General features: G+C 36.4%; 1 protein-coding gene across 1 annotated transcript in view; it reads right to left on the reverse strand.

Annotated features, from left to right (window-relative positions):
• The window catches only part of CDH9 (cadherin 9, type 2 (T1-cadherin)), a 325,686-nt gene that overhangs the window by 163,328 nt on the left and 144,453 nt on the right, over positions 1-17,905 (reverse strand). The window contains exon 2 of the mRNA XM_006877318.1: positions 8,185-8,454. Within this exon, the coding sequence (XP_006877380.1) occupies positions 8,185-8,409 (225 nt within the window). The 5' untranslated portion in view covers positions 8,410-8,454. The remainder of the gene's footprint in view (positions 1-8,184; positions 8,455-17,905) is intronic.

Below are 17,905 nucleotides of genomic sequence, written 5' to 3' on the forward strand. Positions count from 1 at the left end.
GTGTTTCGTTCTGCTGTGCATAAGGTCGCTATGGGTTGGTACCGACTCAATGTCACCTAACATTATAATGTACTCTAAAAATCCACCAAACATCTTTTAGTAAATTTGAGCTTTTATTTTCCTTTCTAACTCTTCTGTTGCATATTACTATTGTACCACAAACTGTTATAACTTAAAGTATAGGATAAAATCCCTATTCAAAAGTATATATTTTAGAGATAGTCTTTGAAGATGTATTATTTAGTGAATTCTGTAAAAAATGTTTCCCCCAACAGTTTGGTTGCCCAATTTAATAAAATCTGAATCTCCTATCCATTTTAAGTTTCATTCTTGTGCTTCTCATTGTATTGTTGGTGTTAAGTTCTGCCAACTTGGTTCCAAGTCTATGTGCAACAGAACAAAGCACTGCCGAGTTCTACAAGATCCTCACAATCATTGCAACATTTGAGCCTGCTGTTGTAGAGTCAGTCCATCTTATTGACAATCTTCTGCTTTTTCCCTATCTCTGTACGTTGCCAAGTATGAATTTCCTCTTCAGGGTCGCCTTTCTTTTAATAACAGGTCTGAAATACATGAAATGAAGTCTCACTATTTTTGCTTCTAAGGAACATTGTGATGGTAATTCTTTCCAAATTTTTAATCTCTGCCATCCACAGCATTTTCAGAATATTCTTTGCCATCCTCATATTTCAAAGACATCAAATTTTATTCATTTTTTAAAATTCATTTCCAGCTTATGCATGCATATGAAGTGAACATAAATACTATGGCTTGGTTCTGGCATACCTTATTGTTCAAAGTGACTTCTTTGCTTCTCACACATAAAAAGTTTATTTTAAAATAGATTTCCCCAGTGCAATACATCCTTTGACGTACTGACCACTTCCATAAGTGTGTGCATGTAAGATGAAATTCATGGCAACTATATGTTTTCTCTGTTTATCATGATATTGTTGATTGATCCAGTTCATAGTCTTTAATTTTCATCAGGAAGTAGTTCAGGTCCTCTTCACTTTCAGCCAACATAATTGTGCTTTCTGTATCAGATATGGAGTCCTGGTGTGCTTATGTGGGTTAATGCACAGGACCGCAAAGTCACTTTGAATCTCAAGGTTCGGTAGTTCAAGCTCAGCAGCCTCTCCTCAGAAACCCTATACAGGGTCACTATGAGTTGTAAATGACTCAGCAGCACTTAAAAACAACAACAAATATCATATGGCCTAACTTCTCAGATTATTTGGTCAGCATACTTATTGAACAAGTATGAGGAAAGGATGTAATCCCAACACACACTTTTCCTGCATTTAAGTCAAGCATAGTCACCATGGGTCAGAACAAGCATGATGGCACTTATCATGAACAACAAGTGTCCCTTTGTTCTGTTTGGACAGCTAGCTCCTGGTCTATGTACAGATCCTCATGAGCATAATGAAGCATTCTGAAATATAAGATTAATCTGACATCAACAATGATATCCCTTGTTCTGGCTTGAACTTCTGGCATTTTGCAATGTTTTACCTTCAGGAAAATTTTACTTGCTTCTGATAGTAATAATTTCTCAATTTTTATCATAGTTCTTTGGCATATGCACAGATATGGTTCTTGTTTTCTTCCAATTGGTTGACCAAATTTCTTGGCATAGATGTGTGAGCACATCTACACTGCAGCCATTGGTGGAAACATTTTAATAGGTGTTCTGGCATTTTCTGGAACCTTGTATTTTGCCTATCTTTAGTGCAGCTTGGACTGTTTCATTCAATACCTTTGATAAGTTAGGTGATCATAAGCTATGGCCTAGAATGGAAGATGGCTGATATTTGTTCCATCTTCGTTTGATGCTTCCTACAACACTTACAGTTTGCCCATAGAATCCATCTTCCTTGCAATTCAAATCTTAAAAGTTTGTTAAGCTTGAAAATAACCCATCTGTTTTTTTTAACTCCAGGTCTTTGTACATTTCATCATAATACTTTACATTGTCATCTTTAGTTGCCCTTTGAAATCTGTTTAGCTCTTTTACCTTAACAAATGTGCCTTTGTTTTAGCTACACTCCATTCAATAAATACCTTTATGTGGCAAGACGGACCTGGCAATCTGCTTCAAAAAATTTTGGCAAGTGAAAATCTTATATAGCAGTGGAACATTGTCTGGTATACAGAAGGCAGATGAGCCACCTCAGGTTGGACCTAAAAATCCAGTGCCATGGAGTAAATTCTCATACATAACATGCCTGTATAGGGTTTCAGAGGCTGCAAATATTTGTAGAAGAGGAAAGCCTCTTCTTTCTTCTGCTGCAAGTCAAGGATTAAAACTATAAAACTTGTAGTTAGCAGTCCAGTGCGTATTCAACATTGCCAAAGGACTCTACAGTTTAGAAGACATGAATGGGGAAGAAGTTCTTCCTCAAAGTAGAGTTGTTCTTAATGATATAGACGAATAAAAGTTTTCAGGAACATTATCTTCTGATGTGGCATGAATTAAAATGAAAAGAGACAACCGCAAATATCCATTAATAATGAGAACATGAAATGCACTACATGTAAACCTATGAATTTTGGAAGCAGAAAAAACAAAATGGAACGCTTGAAGTTATATATCATTAGCAAATTGAGTAAAAAGAGATCTGTTTACTATGCCAGGAATAATAAATAGAAGAATGGAGTTATGTTGTTGTTATTAGGGGCCATCGAGTCGGTACCAACACACAGCAACACTATGCAGAAACAGAATGAAACATATGCAGAATTATTCAGTCTCTCCCTCTGTCTGGTAGGTCTTTATCTGGAAGCTCAGCAGAAACTTATCCGTGATGGGTGACCCTTCTGGTATTCAAAATATTACTGGGCTTGTTCCCAGCATCACAGCAACAGGCAAGCCACTACAGTACAATAAGCAGACAGACAAGTGGTGGGCTGTTTGTTAAACCACATTTATTTATTGCACGAAAGGATAGAAACTTACAGTTATAACACTGTATTATTTAAAGAAAATTTTATAATTCATATAATGATTTTGAAGTAATGCCCAAATTGACCATTAAATTTTTCTGCATAGGTAAATATTTCTCACTCAATTTGTGCAAGGCAATGTGCATGGTACTCATGAACTCCCTATAAGAACTTACCTCACGAATAAGATCTCTTTGTGTCATTCTCAGTTTTTGTATGTTAATTCCATAACTTGTACTCTTATACAGTTGAAGTCAATATGAGTAAATCATAGATTTCTAGAGCAGAAATGTGCTGAACATTTATAAGGACTAACCTCTGGAATCCACCACTCATCTGTCAGTTTGTCAAACTGTTGTAGCTATGCCACAGGTATTTTAAATACTAGCAAGGTCACCCATGGTGGATAGGTTTCAGATGTGTTTCCAGACTAATAAGAAAGAGAGATAGACTATTTCTGAGTACTTAGTCCCTGAAAACCTTATGAATAGCAGGGGGACACTGTCAGCACCAGAATATTGAATACTGAAATATAATGAAGAGCACCTGAATATTGCCAGATATAGTGCCAGAAGTTGAGCCCTTCAGGTTGGAAGGCACTCAAAATAAGACTGAGGAACAGCTACCTCCTCAAGGTAGACTTGACTGTGATGGTGTGAATGCAGTAAACCCCTTGGGACATTCATTTGCTGATGGGGCAGAACTCAAACTGAAGAGAAACACTGTAAGCACCCATTAAAAATCGGAACATGGAATATAAGAAGTATGAATCTAGGAGAATTGGAAATTGTGAAAAATGAAATGGACTGCATGAACTTTGTTATCTTAGGCATTGTTATTGTTAAGTGCTGCTGAGTTGTTTCCAACTCATAGTGACACTGTATAGAGTTTCTAAGGAGTGGATGGTGAGTTTGAACTACCGACCTTGCAGTTCAAACTGAACTTGCCGTCCAACACATTAACCCAGAGCATCTTAATTGGACTTCCAAGACATTTGTTGTTGGGAACATATATAGCAAAAGTGTGTAGGAAAATTGCATCACAGCATCACTGTGAGTCAGTACCGACTTGATAGCACCTAACAACCACAAGCACATCTGTCAAGGAGGCTTGCATGCTGCTTTATACTCAACATGTTATGTAGAGTTTCCAGACTAAAACAGGCTAGGAAGAAAATGCTGACAATCCCCTTCCCAAAGATTGACGACTAAAACCCCATGGATCACAATGGTCCCCCACTTTGTGTATCAAGTGGCCATGATTCAGGCATAATTTGATGGCAGCTAACATCAGTTATGTTTTATTTGACTTATATATGACAAGGTTCTTTAGCAAATTAGTGAAAGCAATTTTCCCATAAAGAAAGTATTGTTTTATTTTGTTCAAGTTTCTGTTTCATATACGTATTTTTTTCCAACTGCCAGTATTAAAAGTAATGCAAACAATACAAAAATATTTGACAGGCAAAATTAGGTTTAATTTTTCTCTTTAAACCAAAAATCTTGTATATTGTACCTGTTTTTCCAGCTAACTGTCAGGGTAAACAGGTATAAATAATTGCATACATTAACATATCCATGAGGAAAAAGGAAATTTGTTTCAAAAAAAATTATGGTATAAAAAATAATTTTAAAAAGTATGCATACACATTTAGTATTTGTTTATAATAGATGCGTGAGCACGTGGATTAAAAACTAAACAGGAGAGTGCAAAAATAACTAAAGTACAATCTGTAGAGCAAACTGTCAGTGTAGTAATGGTGATAATTTTAGAAATGAATTAATGCACATTCAAATTTTAAAAAGAAAAAATCTTTGTAATAAGAAAAAAAAGCATTTGTAATGGAATATTGTTTATCTTAAGATTATGTGTATTTCCTTCTCTCTGTAGCTATTATTTTGTATATGTGAATTTCCAAAGATTGAAACTCTTAAAGGAAGGGTTTTGACCTAAAATATTCCTTATACTCTGCCTCCAAAATGGAATCAGAAGTCAATTTCATGTCCTTAGAATCAAACTTTTCTAGTAGAACTTGGAAGAACTTGATGTTAGCTATTAACTATAGTGTGAAAATTGATGTTAAATGAAGGATGCTGGAAGATGTCATATGACTAGACTGAGATAAAATAAGAGGGCAAAAAATCAGCAAATGATTTGTATGGGACCAAATGCATCTGACCTGTGAAAACAGAAAAGGAAAATATCAGAAATGAAAATAATAGTGTTTTTTATAAAGAAGACTGAATTAGAAAGTTACACTGTATTGCTCTATGACCAAAAAAAAAAAAAAAAAAATGTGTTGGGGTAAGGTTTTGGCAATTGCACAAAATAGATATAATTATATTTTAAAAGCTCAGAAAAATCTTTTGTGGTATCAGGTATTTTTTATGTTTTTATTTTTAGTCTGTTCTGTCACATTTCTTTCAAGGTGCAATTGAAGCAGCCAATACTCAAATCATTTCACTATTTCTAGTATTATTTGTTGTTGGTAGTAGGTTTCTTTGAGTTGGTCCTGATTCACAGCAACCCTATGTACAACAGAATTAAACACTGCCCATTCCAGCACCAAACTCACAAAAGCTCTTAAGTTTGAGCCAATTGATGCTTCCACTGTGCTAATCCATCTCAGTAGATTTCTTCCTTTTTTCATTGACCCTCCACTTTAGCATGCATGATGTCCTTCTTCAGGTACTGGTTCCTCCTGAGAGGTCTAAAGTATGGAAGACAAAGTCTGACCATCTTGGTTTCTAAGGAGCATACTGGCTGAATTTCTTCCAACACAAACTGGTTTGTTCTTTTGGCCACCCCTGGTACTTTTAATATTCTCCTCTAACACCGTAACTCAAATACACCAATTCTTCTACAGTCTTCTTTATTCACTGTTCAACTTTTGAATGCATATGAGGCTGTTAGAAACACCAAGGCATAAGGTCAGGACCATCTTAGTCCTCTGACAGACATCTTTACTCTTGAACACTTTAAAGAGGCTTATACAGCAGATCTGCCTAATGCAATATATTGTTTGATTTATTGACTGCTGATCAATCATCAGTCCATGAGTATTGATGGCTGATCTAAACAAAATGAAGCCTTTGACATCTTCAATATTTTCTCCATTTTCTTTGATGTTATTTATTGGCCCAGTAGTGAGGATTTCTCTGTTATTTATATTGAAGTGTAACCCATACCAAAGACTGTGGACTAGTATTATAGTATGTGATGTCCAGAAAAGTTAGTATTTTAAATAGTTTATTAACTATTTAGGAGCTCTGGGAGTGTAGTGGTTACAAGGCGGGATGCTAACCTTAAGGTTAGCAGTTCAAAACTGTCAGATGTTCCACAGGAGAAAGCAGAGACTTTTTGATCTCAAAGATTTACAGCCTCAGAACTCTATGCAGAGTTCCTATGAGTTGGAACTGACTCCACGGCACACCGCCACCACCATTTACTACTTATTTATTTACTTTATTCCCAGATTTTGAAAACACCACTTGACATGAAGATTAAGCTGGAAAGAACACTGAGTATGGATAATATGCAAGATTGCAAAAGGATGTAGATAGAGGTATAGAAAATTATTCATGTAGAAATCATTATGTTATCTGTTTAAGACATAAAAAAAAGGTAGAAAAAAAATTCCAACAGAAAAATGATTTCCTGAATACTAAACTCAAAGTGGGACTTATACATTTTTAGTTGCCATTTGTCCCTAATAGCTAATGAACAACTACTGACTTTTCTGCTCACACACATAAATGTTCTTTCTGTCTCTTTTGTGTGATGAGACTTTTGAGTCTGAAAAATAGGCAGAACTAGTCCAGCTTGGTGAGATTTAGAATGAGGAGCATCTAGATATAGCTGTAATCATTTTTTTTTTTGGTCATACAGAGTATTCTAATCTCAATAATGATAAACTATTAGTTTATTTTAGTTGTTTTCTTTCTGTTTTGTAGTTGCTATTCAATATCACCAAGTCAGTACCAATTCATAGTGACCCTGTATAGGGTTTCCGGGAAGCAGCTGTTGGGTTTGAACCGATGACCTTGCTGTTAGCAGTCCAGTGTTAATCCTAAAGCACCACATCAAGACAATGTATTTAACATACTATGTTATTACTTACTAATGATTTTCAAGTAAATTTAAAATAAAACCTCCTCTTTATTTTTTTTTCTTTTACATTGTTTTTGTTGTTATGTGCTGTAGAGCTGATTCCAACTCAGTGACCCTGTGTATGGTTTCTGAGGTTCTAAATCTTTACAGGAGCAGAAAGTTTCATTTCTCTCCTTCAGAGCAGGTTTTGGGCTCGAAAGGCCAACGTTATGGTTTGAAGACCAGTGCTTATCCTATAAAGCCACTGTGTTCCATATTTTATGGCTACATGAGGCTATAATTGTTGATGAAGCAGCTATATAAATACATGTTTTAAATGACCCATGTTTGTTGCTTTGCTTTAACCCATCCTTTACCCAGGCTAGGGTGTCCATTAATATTCCAACATGTTTACTCAGGCTTCCCAATTTTCACAAAAGAAACATATTATTCTATTGTGGTCCCATGAATAAAATATTTGGGACTGTCAAATTCTTGCCTAATTTTAAGTCATAATCTTCTGATGAAGTTTAACATTAAAATTATACCACCAAATTGTTGAGCAAAATGCAATGCAGAATTTAAGCCAATCAGTGGTTTTAGATCTATTCATCAGTCTTTATTCTTTCTCCCTATCTTTATTGTTTTCCCCTCCTGGCTGTACCTTTCTCTAACATTAGTGTTTTACTTATTATTAAAAATAATTCCTTTAGATGATTACACATAAAACTATATCATATCTAGTTTATGAATAACTAAACAGGTCAATGCATTAATTATTTTATTTTGATGCTTATTATGTGTATTAATTAAAGCCCACCCAGTAACACCATGGCAGAAATCCCTGGTGATCTGCTTCCATAAGGATTACAGCCTAGGTACGGTTCTATTGTGTCACATGGGATACCTATAAGTCAAAAATTCAATACATGTCATCAATGCACAATAACATGGGTACTAACCTACATGTAATTATCTGAGATTATTATATCCCTGCACTAATCCACTCAAAGAATGTAATACCACTCCTTTTGCCATGACATTATGTAAGTATTTTGGCACAGCAATTAGTGTTATATAAGTATCTCCAACAATGTAAATACTTCTCCCATTGAGTTTTCATATTTCTCATATAGAAATCCTTACCTTGCCGACATATTGAGTGTCTGTACCTGTGTACTCTTCCAACAAGAAGAACTGATTCCACATCCAGCCACGTTTGCTGCGACGTAATATTTTACCATTCTCTTTTGTCAAATCCAATGTCTTTTTGCTTGGTAAATAATTGTTACCTTTTTCTTGTAATGGAATGGCATCAACTGCATGGAACATATATGTCCAAAGAAATAATGGCAAAAAATAAGTCCACATTATCTGTGACTTCAATAAGATGCCAAATTCAATGTATTTTTTCTTCTCCTGAGGAGTAGAAAGAGACAAAATACTTTTATAAGGTTGTGTTTCTATATCATGTAAACTTTAAGTTACAAAATTTACTCTAGTTTGTTTTTTTTTTTTAAAGATTATAAATACATGCAGATATTTTTGGATGTGGCATACACTGAACTATCATTAATAAGTTTGTTGTTGCTGATAAGTGCCATTGAGTTGGTTCCAAGTACTAGTGACCATGTATGTGGTTTCTAAAGAGCAAATGGTGGGTTTGAACTCTCAACTGAGGTTAATAGGCTATTGTTTATCCTGCAGTGTCACACCAGGACTCCACATACACATAAGTAAGTTATTTTTATTAAGTACCATGGAGTCAATTATGAATCATAGAGACCCAGTTTCTGAAAAGCCACTGGTGGGATTGAACCACTGACAATGTAGTTCAAACTGACCTTGTGGTTTTATTCTTATCCTTCAATGCCACACCAGGACTGGCATAAGTAAGCTGTTGTATTGTTGTTAAGTAAGATCAAGTTGGGTCAGACTCATAGTGAACCTATATATGGTTTCCAAGGTGTGGTTATTGACATTGAACTGTTGACCTTGTGATTCAAAATGACATTGTGATTCAGTGCTTATTGTACAGCATCAGTTCAAGTAGGTATAAGGGGGGATTTAGCAATGGACTTTGTTGTTGTTTTTAAGTAACATGGAGACATTTCTGACTCATACAGAGTTTCCAAAGAGCAACTGGTGGATTTGAACAGTTGAACTTTTGATCAGCAGTCCAGTACTTACCCTATACCACCACACCAGGACTCTAAAACATTTTATTTTATAATTAATTGAGCAAACATGGAATCAAGATGTATTGATCATTACTGGTGATTAGACTGCAAAGGTTGGGAGCAAAGAGGAAGGGTCAGTAGTCGGAAAATATGGCCTTGGGATAAAAAAAGATGCTGGAGAATGCATGATAGAATTCTCAAAAATCAATGATTTGTTCATTTCAAATACCTCCTTTAGACAGCATAAGAGATGATTACACACATGGACCTCACCAGATGGAATAGATAGAAATCAAATTGACTACATCTGAGGAAAGAGACTATGGAAAAGCTCCATATCATCAGTCAAAACAAGGCCAGGGGCAGACTGTGGAACAGACCATCAATTACTCATATGCAAATTCAAACTGAAGCTGAAGAAAATGAAAACAAGTCCATGAGAGCCAAAATAGGAGCTTGACTATAATCGCACCTGAATTTAGGGATCATCTGAAGAATAGATTTGTACATTAAACACTAAAGACCAAAGACTAAAAGATTTGTGGGATGACATCAAGAATATCATACATGAAGAAAGCAAAAAGTCATTAAGAAGACAAGAAAGAAGGAAAAGGTCAAAATGAATGTCACAAGAGACACTGAAATATGCTCTCCAGCATAGAGATGCTAAAGCAAGTGGAAGAAATGAGGAGGTCCAAGAGCTGAACAGAAAATTTCAAAGATCAGCTCAAGAAGATAAAGTCAAATATTACAACAAAATGTGCAAAGATCTGGAATCAGAAAACCAAAAAGAACATGTTTAGCATTTCTCAAGCTGGGGGAACTGAAGAAAAAAATTCATGTCTCGACTTTCATTATTGAAAGATTCTCAGGACAAATTATTGAATGATGCAGAAAGCATCAAGAGAAGATAGAAGGAATGCACAGTCACTGTACCAAAAGGAAATGGTTAATGTTGAACCATTTCAAGAGGCAGCATATGATCAAGAACCAATGATACTGAAGGAGGAAGTCCAAGGTGCATTGAAGGAATTGGCAAAGAACAAGGCACCAGGAATTGATGGAATTAAAATGGAAATCTTTCAAGAAAGTGAGGTGGCACAGGAGTCTCTCACTCATCTCTTCCAAGAAATTTGGAAGACAACTATCTGGCTGACTGATTGGAAGAGATCTGTATTTGTGCCCATTCCAAAGAGAGGTGACCCAATGGAATGCTGAAATCATGGGCTGCCAGAAGAACCAATAGATCCGTTTTGGAAGAAGTGCAGCCAGAGTGCTCCTTAGAAGCCAAGATGGCCAAAGTTCGTCTCTCATACTTTAGACATATTGTCATGAGGGACAAGTCACTGGTAAAGGATATCATGTTTGTTAAAGTGAAGGGTCAGAGAAAAAGAGGATGACCCACAGTGGGATTGATTGGCCAACTGACAGCATCGATGGACTCAAGCTTGGCCATCGATAGCCCAGGATAACGCAGTGTTTTGCTCTGCTGTGCATAGGTAGCTATGAGTCGGTACCAACTCGATGGCACCAAATAACAACAACAGCTATACCAATGAAGCCCAGATCTAATGTCTTTGTGTGACCCTGTAGGATAAGCACTGGACTATTAACCATAACTTTTGTGGTTCAAACCCACCAACTTTTCTTTAAAAACCTTATACAGGGTCAGCATAAGTTGGCACTGACTTAACAACACTTAATAACAACAATCCAAGCTCTGGTGTGGCACTGTAGGATAAGCACTGGACTGGTAGTGGAAAGGTCATCAGTTCCAACTCACCAGCCTCTCTCAGAAACCCTATACAGAGTCACTAAGAGTTGAAACTGACTAAATCTATCTCTTTCTGCAATTTTATTTAATTATTTACAAAAGAAACTGAACTAAAACAAATAAATTTTTGCGGTTTTAGTTAATTAGTCCCATGTGGGTCCTTTATAGCTTGTTTTGTGTGTGGGGGGGGTGTTTTGTTTGTTGGGAACATATATAGCAAAAGTGTGTAGGAAAATTGCATTATCTTTTCATTTCATGTTGAGCCCCTCTGTATATCAGTTCACCAATTTCTACATGTACCATTTAGTGACACTGACTATACCTTTTCAGTTCTGGGAGTATTATTATTATCATTTGGTAAGGAACAGTAACATCTCAAATTAGCATAAAACCAAACCCAAACCCACTCTCATGAAATCCCTAAGCCTCTGGTGAGTCTGAACCACTAACATTATGATTAGCAGTCCAATGTTTATACCACAGCACCACCAGAATTTCTGAAAACAACTAGAAACTTAGTAAAACTTCATTTGACAGCAGAGTCAATGTAAATGTCCAGGAAAATGAAAGAAGGAAATATGTAACTAGTCTTTTCTTGCTCATGAAACTAAAATTAGGATCTTGACTCCTTCGTTCTTTTCTCTTTCTCTCCTTCTATAGGCTCATGCTACTTGTCTTTACAGTTTGGCTTTTTCCTGTCCTGGTTTGACACTTTAAGTTAAGCACTGCACTGCTAATTGCAAGGTCAGGCAGTGGTACAAATGCACCAGCTGCTCCTCATAAACTCTATATAGTGTTGCTATGAGTCAGAAATGACTCAAGCACAGTTAACCACAACATCAACTCTCATTTTGAATGAAATCTCTTTGATTTAATGTAAAGTATGTGAAACTATTTCCTGAATTCATACTAAACATCATCAACCCAGACAGCAACTAAGCGGTTTTTGTTAGTTTGTTTTCTGAATTAACACTTCCTGAGGATGGATTCTGATTTGCTTTGCTTTAGTCAGATGCACTATTTCCGACAAAAAGCTGCATTCATATTTGGTACTATGAAGCTTTCAAAGTTATATTCACAGATTCTGTATGTTGACTCCCTATGTTCAAATCTTGGCTTCATTTATGAGATTTTGGGCAATTTTTTTATCTGTGAAACTGAACAATTCACCCACTATCATTGTATCTCAATTTCTTCATTTACAAGATTGAAACACACATTAATATTGATTTTGTCGTTTTGAACATTTATCAATTCTAAGTGATAGGCATATATATTGCAAAGACTTCTCGGGTTTTTAAAAGAGCATATTGCATCTATGAGTACTGCTACAAGGGTTTCAATTCATTTATGTACATATTTATTCCAAAGAAAACATGTTTAAACATGTCTAATCAGTGGATGTCTGCAGATAAGTTATCTCAGTAGTATATTTCTCTCAGTGTTGCTAGGACGCCTTCAAAAAAAAAAAAAAAAAAAGGTCCAATCAATGCAGTGGCTTTGCAGGGGATCTGCTGGACCACTTCAAGTCATGGCTGAGACAAGTTTCTGATGACTGCATTTTGGGATATTAAAGGGACTATTTAAATCCCAGAGCTCTCCCACAAAACTATGCTGTAGTTGGAATTTTGCCTATCACATTTGCCACATTTTGGTTTCCTCATTTCTCCATTTTATCCCTTATTTCCTTATCTAAAATAAATCATTTAAACAATCTCTTGTACTTGATGTCTTCGCTCAGTGTCTGCTTTAGAAAACGAGACCTAAGACATGGATTTCACATGGAATCCACATATTCAGAAAGTAGATCCTCAGAACTATGTATTGTTGGCAGAGGTTGACAGAAAAGTCAAAATAAAGTATAAGTCTTAGATTAATAGTGTTTTATGTGGATGGTTGAGGTTCATTTATAAAATATCAAGGATGAAAGGGATCAATTGGAAAAATAAAAATTAATTTCCTTCTTACTGTATGTCATAAGGAATAATTGCTTCTTATAATGCTACTACCAGTAACAGTTTGGCTTAATTATTAATAAGGAGCATTATCAGAGGTGTATAATATCCCTAATGATATATTAATTGATTCATATATTCATAACAATCATTTAAGATAGATTCTTCTATAATTTCTAAGATTATTAATATGAGGAAACTAAAGCACAGGGAAGTTAATAATTCCCTGAGGCTACATATCAAGTAAGCAGAAACCCAGGATTTAAATCCAGTTATTTCTATGTTCTTAGTTTCTACTATGACTGAATATAGCCTTCTGATACCTTTGACGCTAATAGACAATACTTATTGTGTTACTTACTTTCAGTGTTCTAGGTACTGTGGTAAGTTTTTATTTAACTACACATTCTTTTTAAAAACATTTTTCATAGTAATATTTTAAAAAGGTGTGGCTCCATTCATGGAGGGGAAAACTGAAGCTATGGTTAATGAAATAACCTGTTAATACCACAGAGTTATAAGTGGGAATCACCAACTGTCTGTCAGTATATCATACTATGGTAATGTGTGTGTCGCTATTATATTGCTTACTATGTCATCTGTATTTCAAATACCAATGAATCAGCTACAGTGGATATGTTCCAGTGGAACTTGTAGACTATGACAAACTAGTAAGAAAGACCTGAAAGTGTGTTTTTGAAAATTAGTCAATGGACACCTTATGATATGGTGTGGGAAGATGAGTTTCCAAGGTTGGAAGGCACCATATAATAGCCCCAACCATGTCTTAAACATACCAACAACAGTCATGAAGATAAAGCAGAATTGGGCAATATTTTATTCCTTTATGAAGAAGATCACTCTAAGTCAGAGCTAAATCAATGAAAAGTAAAAACAGCAAGTTGGGGGAAAGAGGAATTAATTTCTGACAAATCATTATGACTTGTTATTTGTTGTTTGGTGCCATCGAGTCAGTACTGATTTGTAGTGACCCTATGCACAATAGAAGGAAACATTGCCCTGTCCTGGATCAACCTCACAATTGTTGCTAGCTTTAAGCTCATTGCTGCTGCCACTGTGTCAATCTATCTAGATCTGGGTCTTCCTCTTTTTCTCTAATCCTGAACTTTACCAACTATGATATCCTTTTCCAAGGACTGGTCCACTATCACAATATGTCCACCCTGGCTTCCAAGGAGCACTCTGTCTGTACTTCTTCCAAAAAAGATTTGTTTGTTCACTTGGTATTCCATGGTGATGTTATATATTCTCCTCCAACATCATAATTCAAATAGAACAAATCTGTTTGGCTTTCCTTATCCACTGTCCAACTTTCACATGCATATGGGGTAGTAACATAGCTTGGATCAGGTGCACCTTAATCCTCGAACTGACATTTTTGCTCTTGAGCACATTAAAGAGGTCTTCTGAAGCAGATTTGCCTAATGCAATCCATTGTTTGATTTCTTGACTGCTGTTTCTATGAGTATTGATGGTTGATCTGAGCTAAATGAAGTCTTTGACAGCTCCAATTTTTGTTCTATTGACTAAATCATAGCTTATGATATTAAGTACATGGCAGATAGGTAACACTGCTTCCTATGTGCCCACATGAAAACCTCCTTTATGTGCTTTAAACACTTCCCAAATTCAGGGCCTTTACCTTTAATTGCACTCTGACCTGGTTTATTATCAAGTGATTTCCTATAGAATCTTCTTTTTTAACTTAAAATTTTATGTATGTATGTATGTATAGAGAGACAGAGAGAGGCTCTGTAGAAAAACACTAGACTATGAACCAAAAAGACAGCAGTTTGATGGCAAAAGGTGAGACTTTCAAGTTCTACAAAGAATTTGAGCCTCTGAAATCTCATACAGGGCCGATATGAATCAGAACCAACTCGACGGCACTTTTAACAAAAATATATATACATGTAATCCCTCTTCTTTTTATTTTATAATTTTTGAAACATTTTACATATGTATAGATTGCCTTGATGCTGCCAGATAAGCACTGGACTGCCAACTGAAAACTCAACAATACAAGTGGATCTCAGAAGCCCTATGCAAGGTTGCTATGAGTCAAAAACAATCTTGATAGCACAAAGCAACCATCATGATTTATAAAGTATTTGTAGACAAATACCTTATTTTGTTTTCTTGAAAAGTCTTTCATAACAAACTTTTAAAACATTACTTACTATTTAGTAGCTATTGTTTTCTATAACAATATCATTTATTTCCTTCACATTACATGGTGTGGTGGTAGATGTCATGTTCTATTGAGTTGGTTCCTATTCATAGCAACCTTGTATAGAGCTTCTAAGGTTGCAAATATTTACAGGAGCAGTAAGATTCCTCTTTCTCCCTCAGAGCAGCTGGTGGACTCAAACTGCAGAGTTTGTGATTATGAGTAACTCACTATGCCATGAGAATTTAAATGATCTCTTTCACCTATTAATTTATACTTTGACCACTAAAGCCAACAATGATGAAATTGAAGAATTCTACCAATTTCTTTGAAAAGCTCTGGTAGCGTAGTGGTTACGAGTCAGGCTTCTAATCTCACAGTCAGTAGTTCAAACCTACTAGTGGTTCCATGGGAGAAAGATGAGACTTTCTGTTCCTGTGAAGATTCACAGTCTCAGAAACCCTATACAGGGTCGCTATGAGTTGGAACTAACTCCATAGCTCACCACCACCACCACCATCAACTTCCTCAGTCTAAATTGATCAAACATGTAATCAAGATATATTGACTATTACTGGTGATTATAATGCAAAGTTGAGAACAAAGAGGAAAAATAACTAATTGGAATATATGGCCTTGGTGATAGAAATCATGCTGGAGATCACATGATGGAATTTGACAAGACCTATACTTTCTCATTGAAAATATCTATTTAAACAACATCGGAAACAGCTATGCACATGGACTTCACCAGATGGAATACGCAGAAATCAAATGGACTATATCTGTGAAAAAAATGGTGGAAAAGTTCCATATCATTAGCCAAAGCAAGGCCAGGGGTAGACTGGAACAGACCTTCAATTGCTCATATGCAAATTCAGGCTAAAATAAAAGAAATATTTTAAAAGTCTATGAGAGTCAAAATATGACCTTGAGTATTTCCTACATGAATGTAGGTATCATCTGAAGAACAGATTTGATGTAATAAACAATGAAAATTGAAGACCAGAAGAGTTGTGGAATTACATCGAGAATATCATACAAGAAGAAAGAAAAAGATCATGAAGACAAGAAACAAGGTAAAGACAAAAATAGAGTCAGAAGAGATTCTGAAACTTGCTCTCCAATGTATACATATTAAAACAAATGGGAAGAAATCAGGAGATAAAAGATCTGAACAGAAAATTTTAAAAGAGCTGAATACAAAAATCCAAAAGGCAGCTCAATAAGACAAAGTAAAACTTTACAATGAAATGTGAAAGACCTGGGTTCAGAAAACCTAAAAGGAAGAGCACACTCAACATTTCTTGAGATGAAGGACCTGAAGATAAAATTCAAACCTCAACATGCGATAAAGAAGAATTCTATGAGCAAAATCCAACAATCGGCTGTCAGTTTACCATACAGTGGTTTCAAGTGTGTTCCTGCTATTCTGGAAAGTATGCAACCGATATTTTAAACACTATCAGTGTCAAACATGGTGGACTGGTTACAGATGAGTTTTCAGACAAAAACAGACTAGTTGCAATATACAGATGATACAACTATGCTTCCTAAAGAGCAAAGAGGATTAAAACATTACCAATGAAGATCGAAGACAACTGCCTTCGTCACTGGTTGTACCTCAGTGTAAAATAAACAAAAATCCTCAACTGCACTAATAAATATCATCAATATTACGTGACGAAATAGGGGCCGCAAAGATACCACGGAAACATGCCGCGGGAACCTTTGAAAAAAAAAGACACAGGAGGGGGAGAGAAAGGAATAGTCAGAAACATCACCATAGAAAGCTTGCAAGCCCGTCTTCTGCCTATAACTGATCGGAATACCTAAAATGGGGCTACAACGTGCCCAGGGAAGGAGGCTTCCTGCAGAGCCTTTGCAATACATAAGACTATAGGTAGAAACCTGAACCACATCCAGATCTCCAGCGATGGGAAATTAGCACTTGAAAGGATGAGCAGACCAGCCTGGAGGGGCTAGAAGAACAGAAGATACTTCTTGAAAGACAGACCTACAGGAAAAATACAAAACAATAAAGGCAGATGGACTGTTACGACAAGAAGAAACAAATTGCTTACCCAGGAAACATCAAGGCAAGTGGTCGGGTCCCCTCAGTGCAAACCCCCTTCCAAGACTAAGACTCAATAGAAATATGCGCTCTGATTGGTGACCACATGCATTGCCGATAGGGGGAAGTGGGGTAAAAGCAGCAATGTAGCGGCAAGCTAAGACCTACAATGTTTGGTGGGCTTCTGTGGACCCAGATGGGGACCTGGTTGGCCAGTACTGTGGGGAGACCTGGAGACTCTTGGGCCCAGAGTCAGTGGTGTGGCCACAGAGGACTAGAGTGGAGAGTGAAGCTGCCAGCTGATAAGAAGAGAGAGCATATGCACAAGAATACCCACACATGCAGATGGTACCCACTTGACATGTCCCCGATGACTGGATGATCAGAGCTCAACCAGGAGAAGAAAGAAGAGGAAAAAAAGAGTGATCGGATACAATTTGATGAACTTGACCTACACCTATGGATGCAGTAACCCAAAAGAGGGACCATATCCTTACAGCAAGAAATATTCCCACCCCCTCCACACACAAAGTAGACAGAGATGGGCAACTTGGACATTGGATACCTAAATGGGGGGGAGAGGACTACAAAGGCAAGAAGTGACTGGCTTACAAGCTTTCAAGAAGGAACCTAGAGCTAGGGGGCATGGAGGAAGGCAGAATCTCCAGTGAGTACTATCCAATCTGTCTAGGC

The sequence above is a fragment of the Chrysochloris asiatica genome, unplaced genomic scaffold (assembly GCF_000296735.1).
Source record: "Chrysochloris asiatica unplaced genomic scaffold, ChrAsi1.0 scaffold00478, whole genome shotgun sequence".
NCBI lineage: Eukaryota > Metazoa > Chordata > Mammalia > Afrosoricida > Chrysochloridae > Chrysochloris > Chrysochloris asiatica.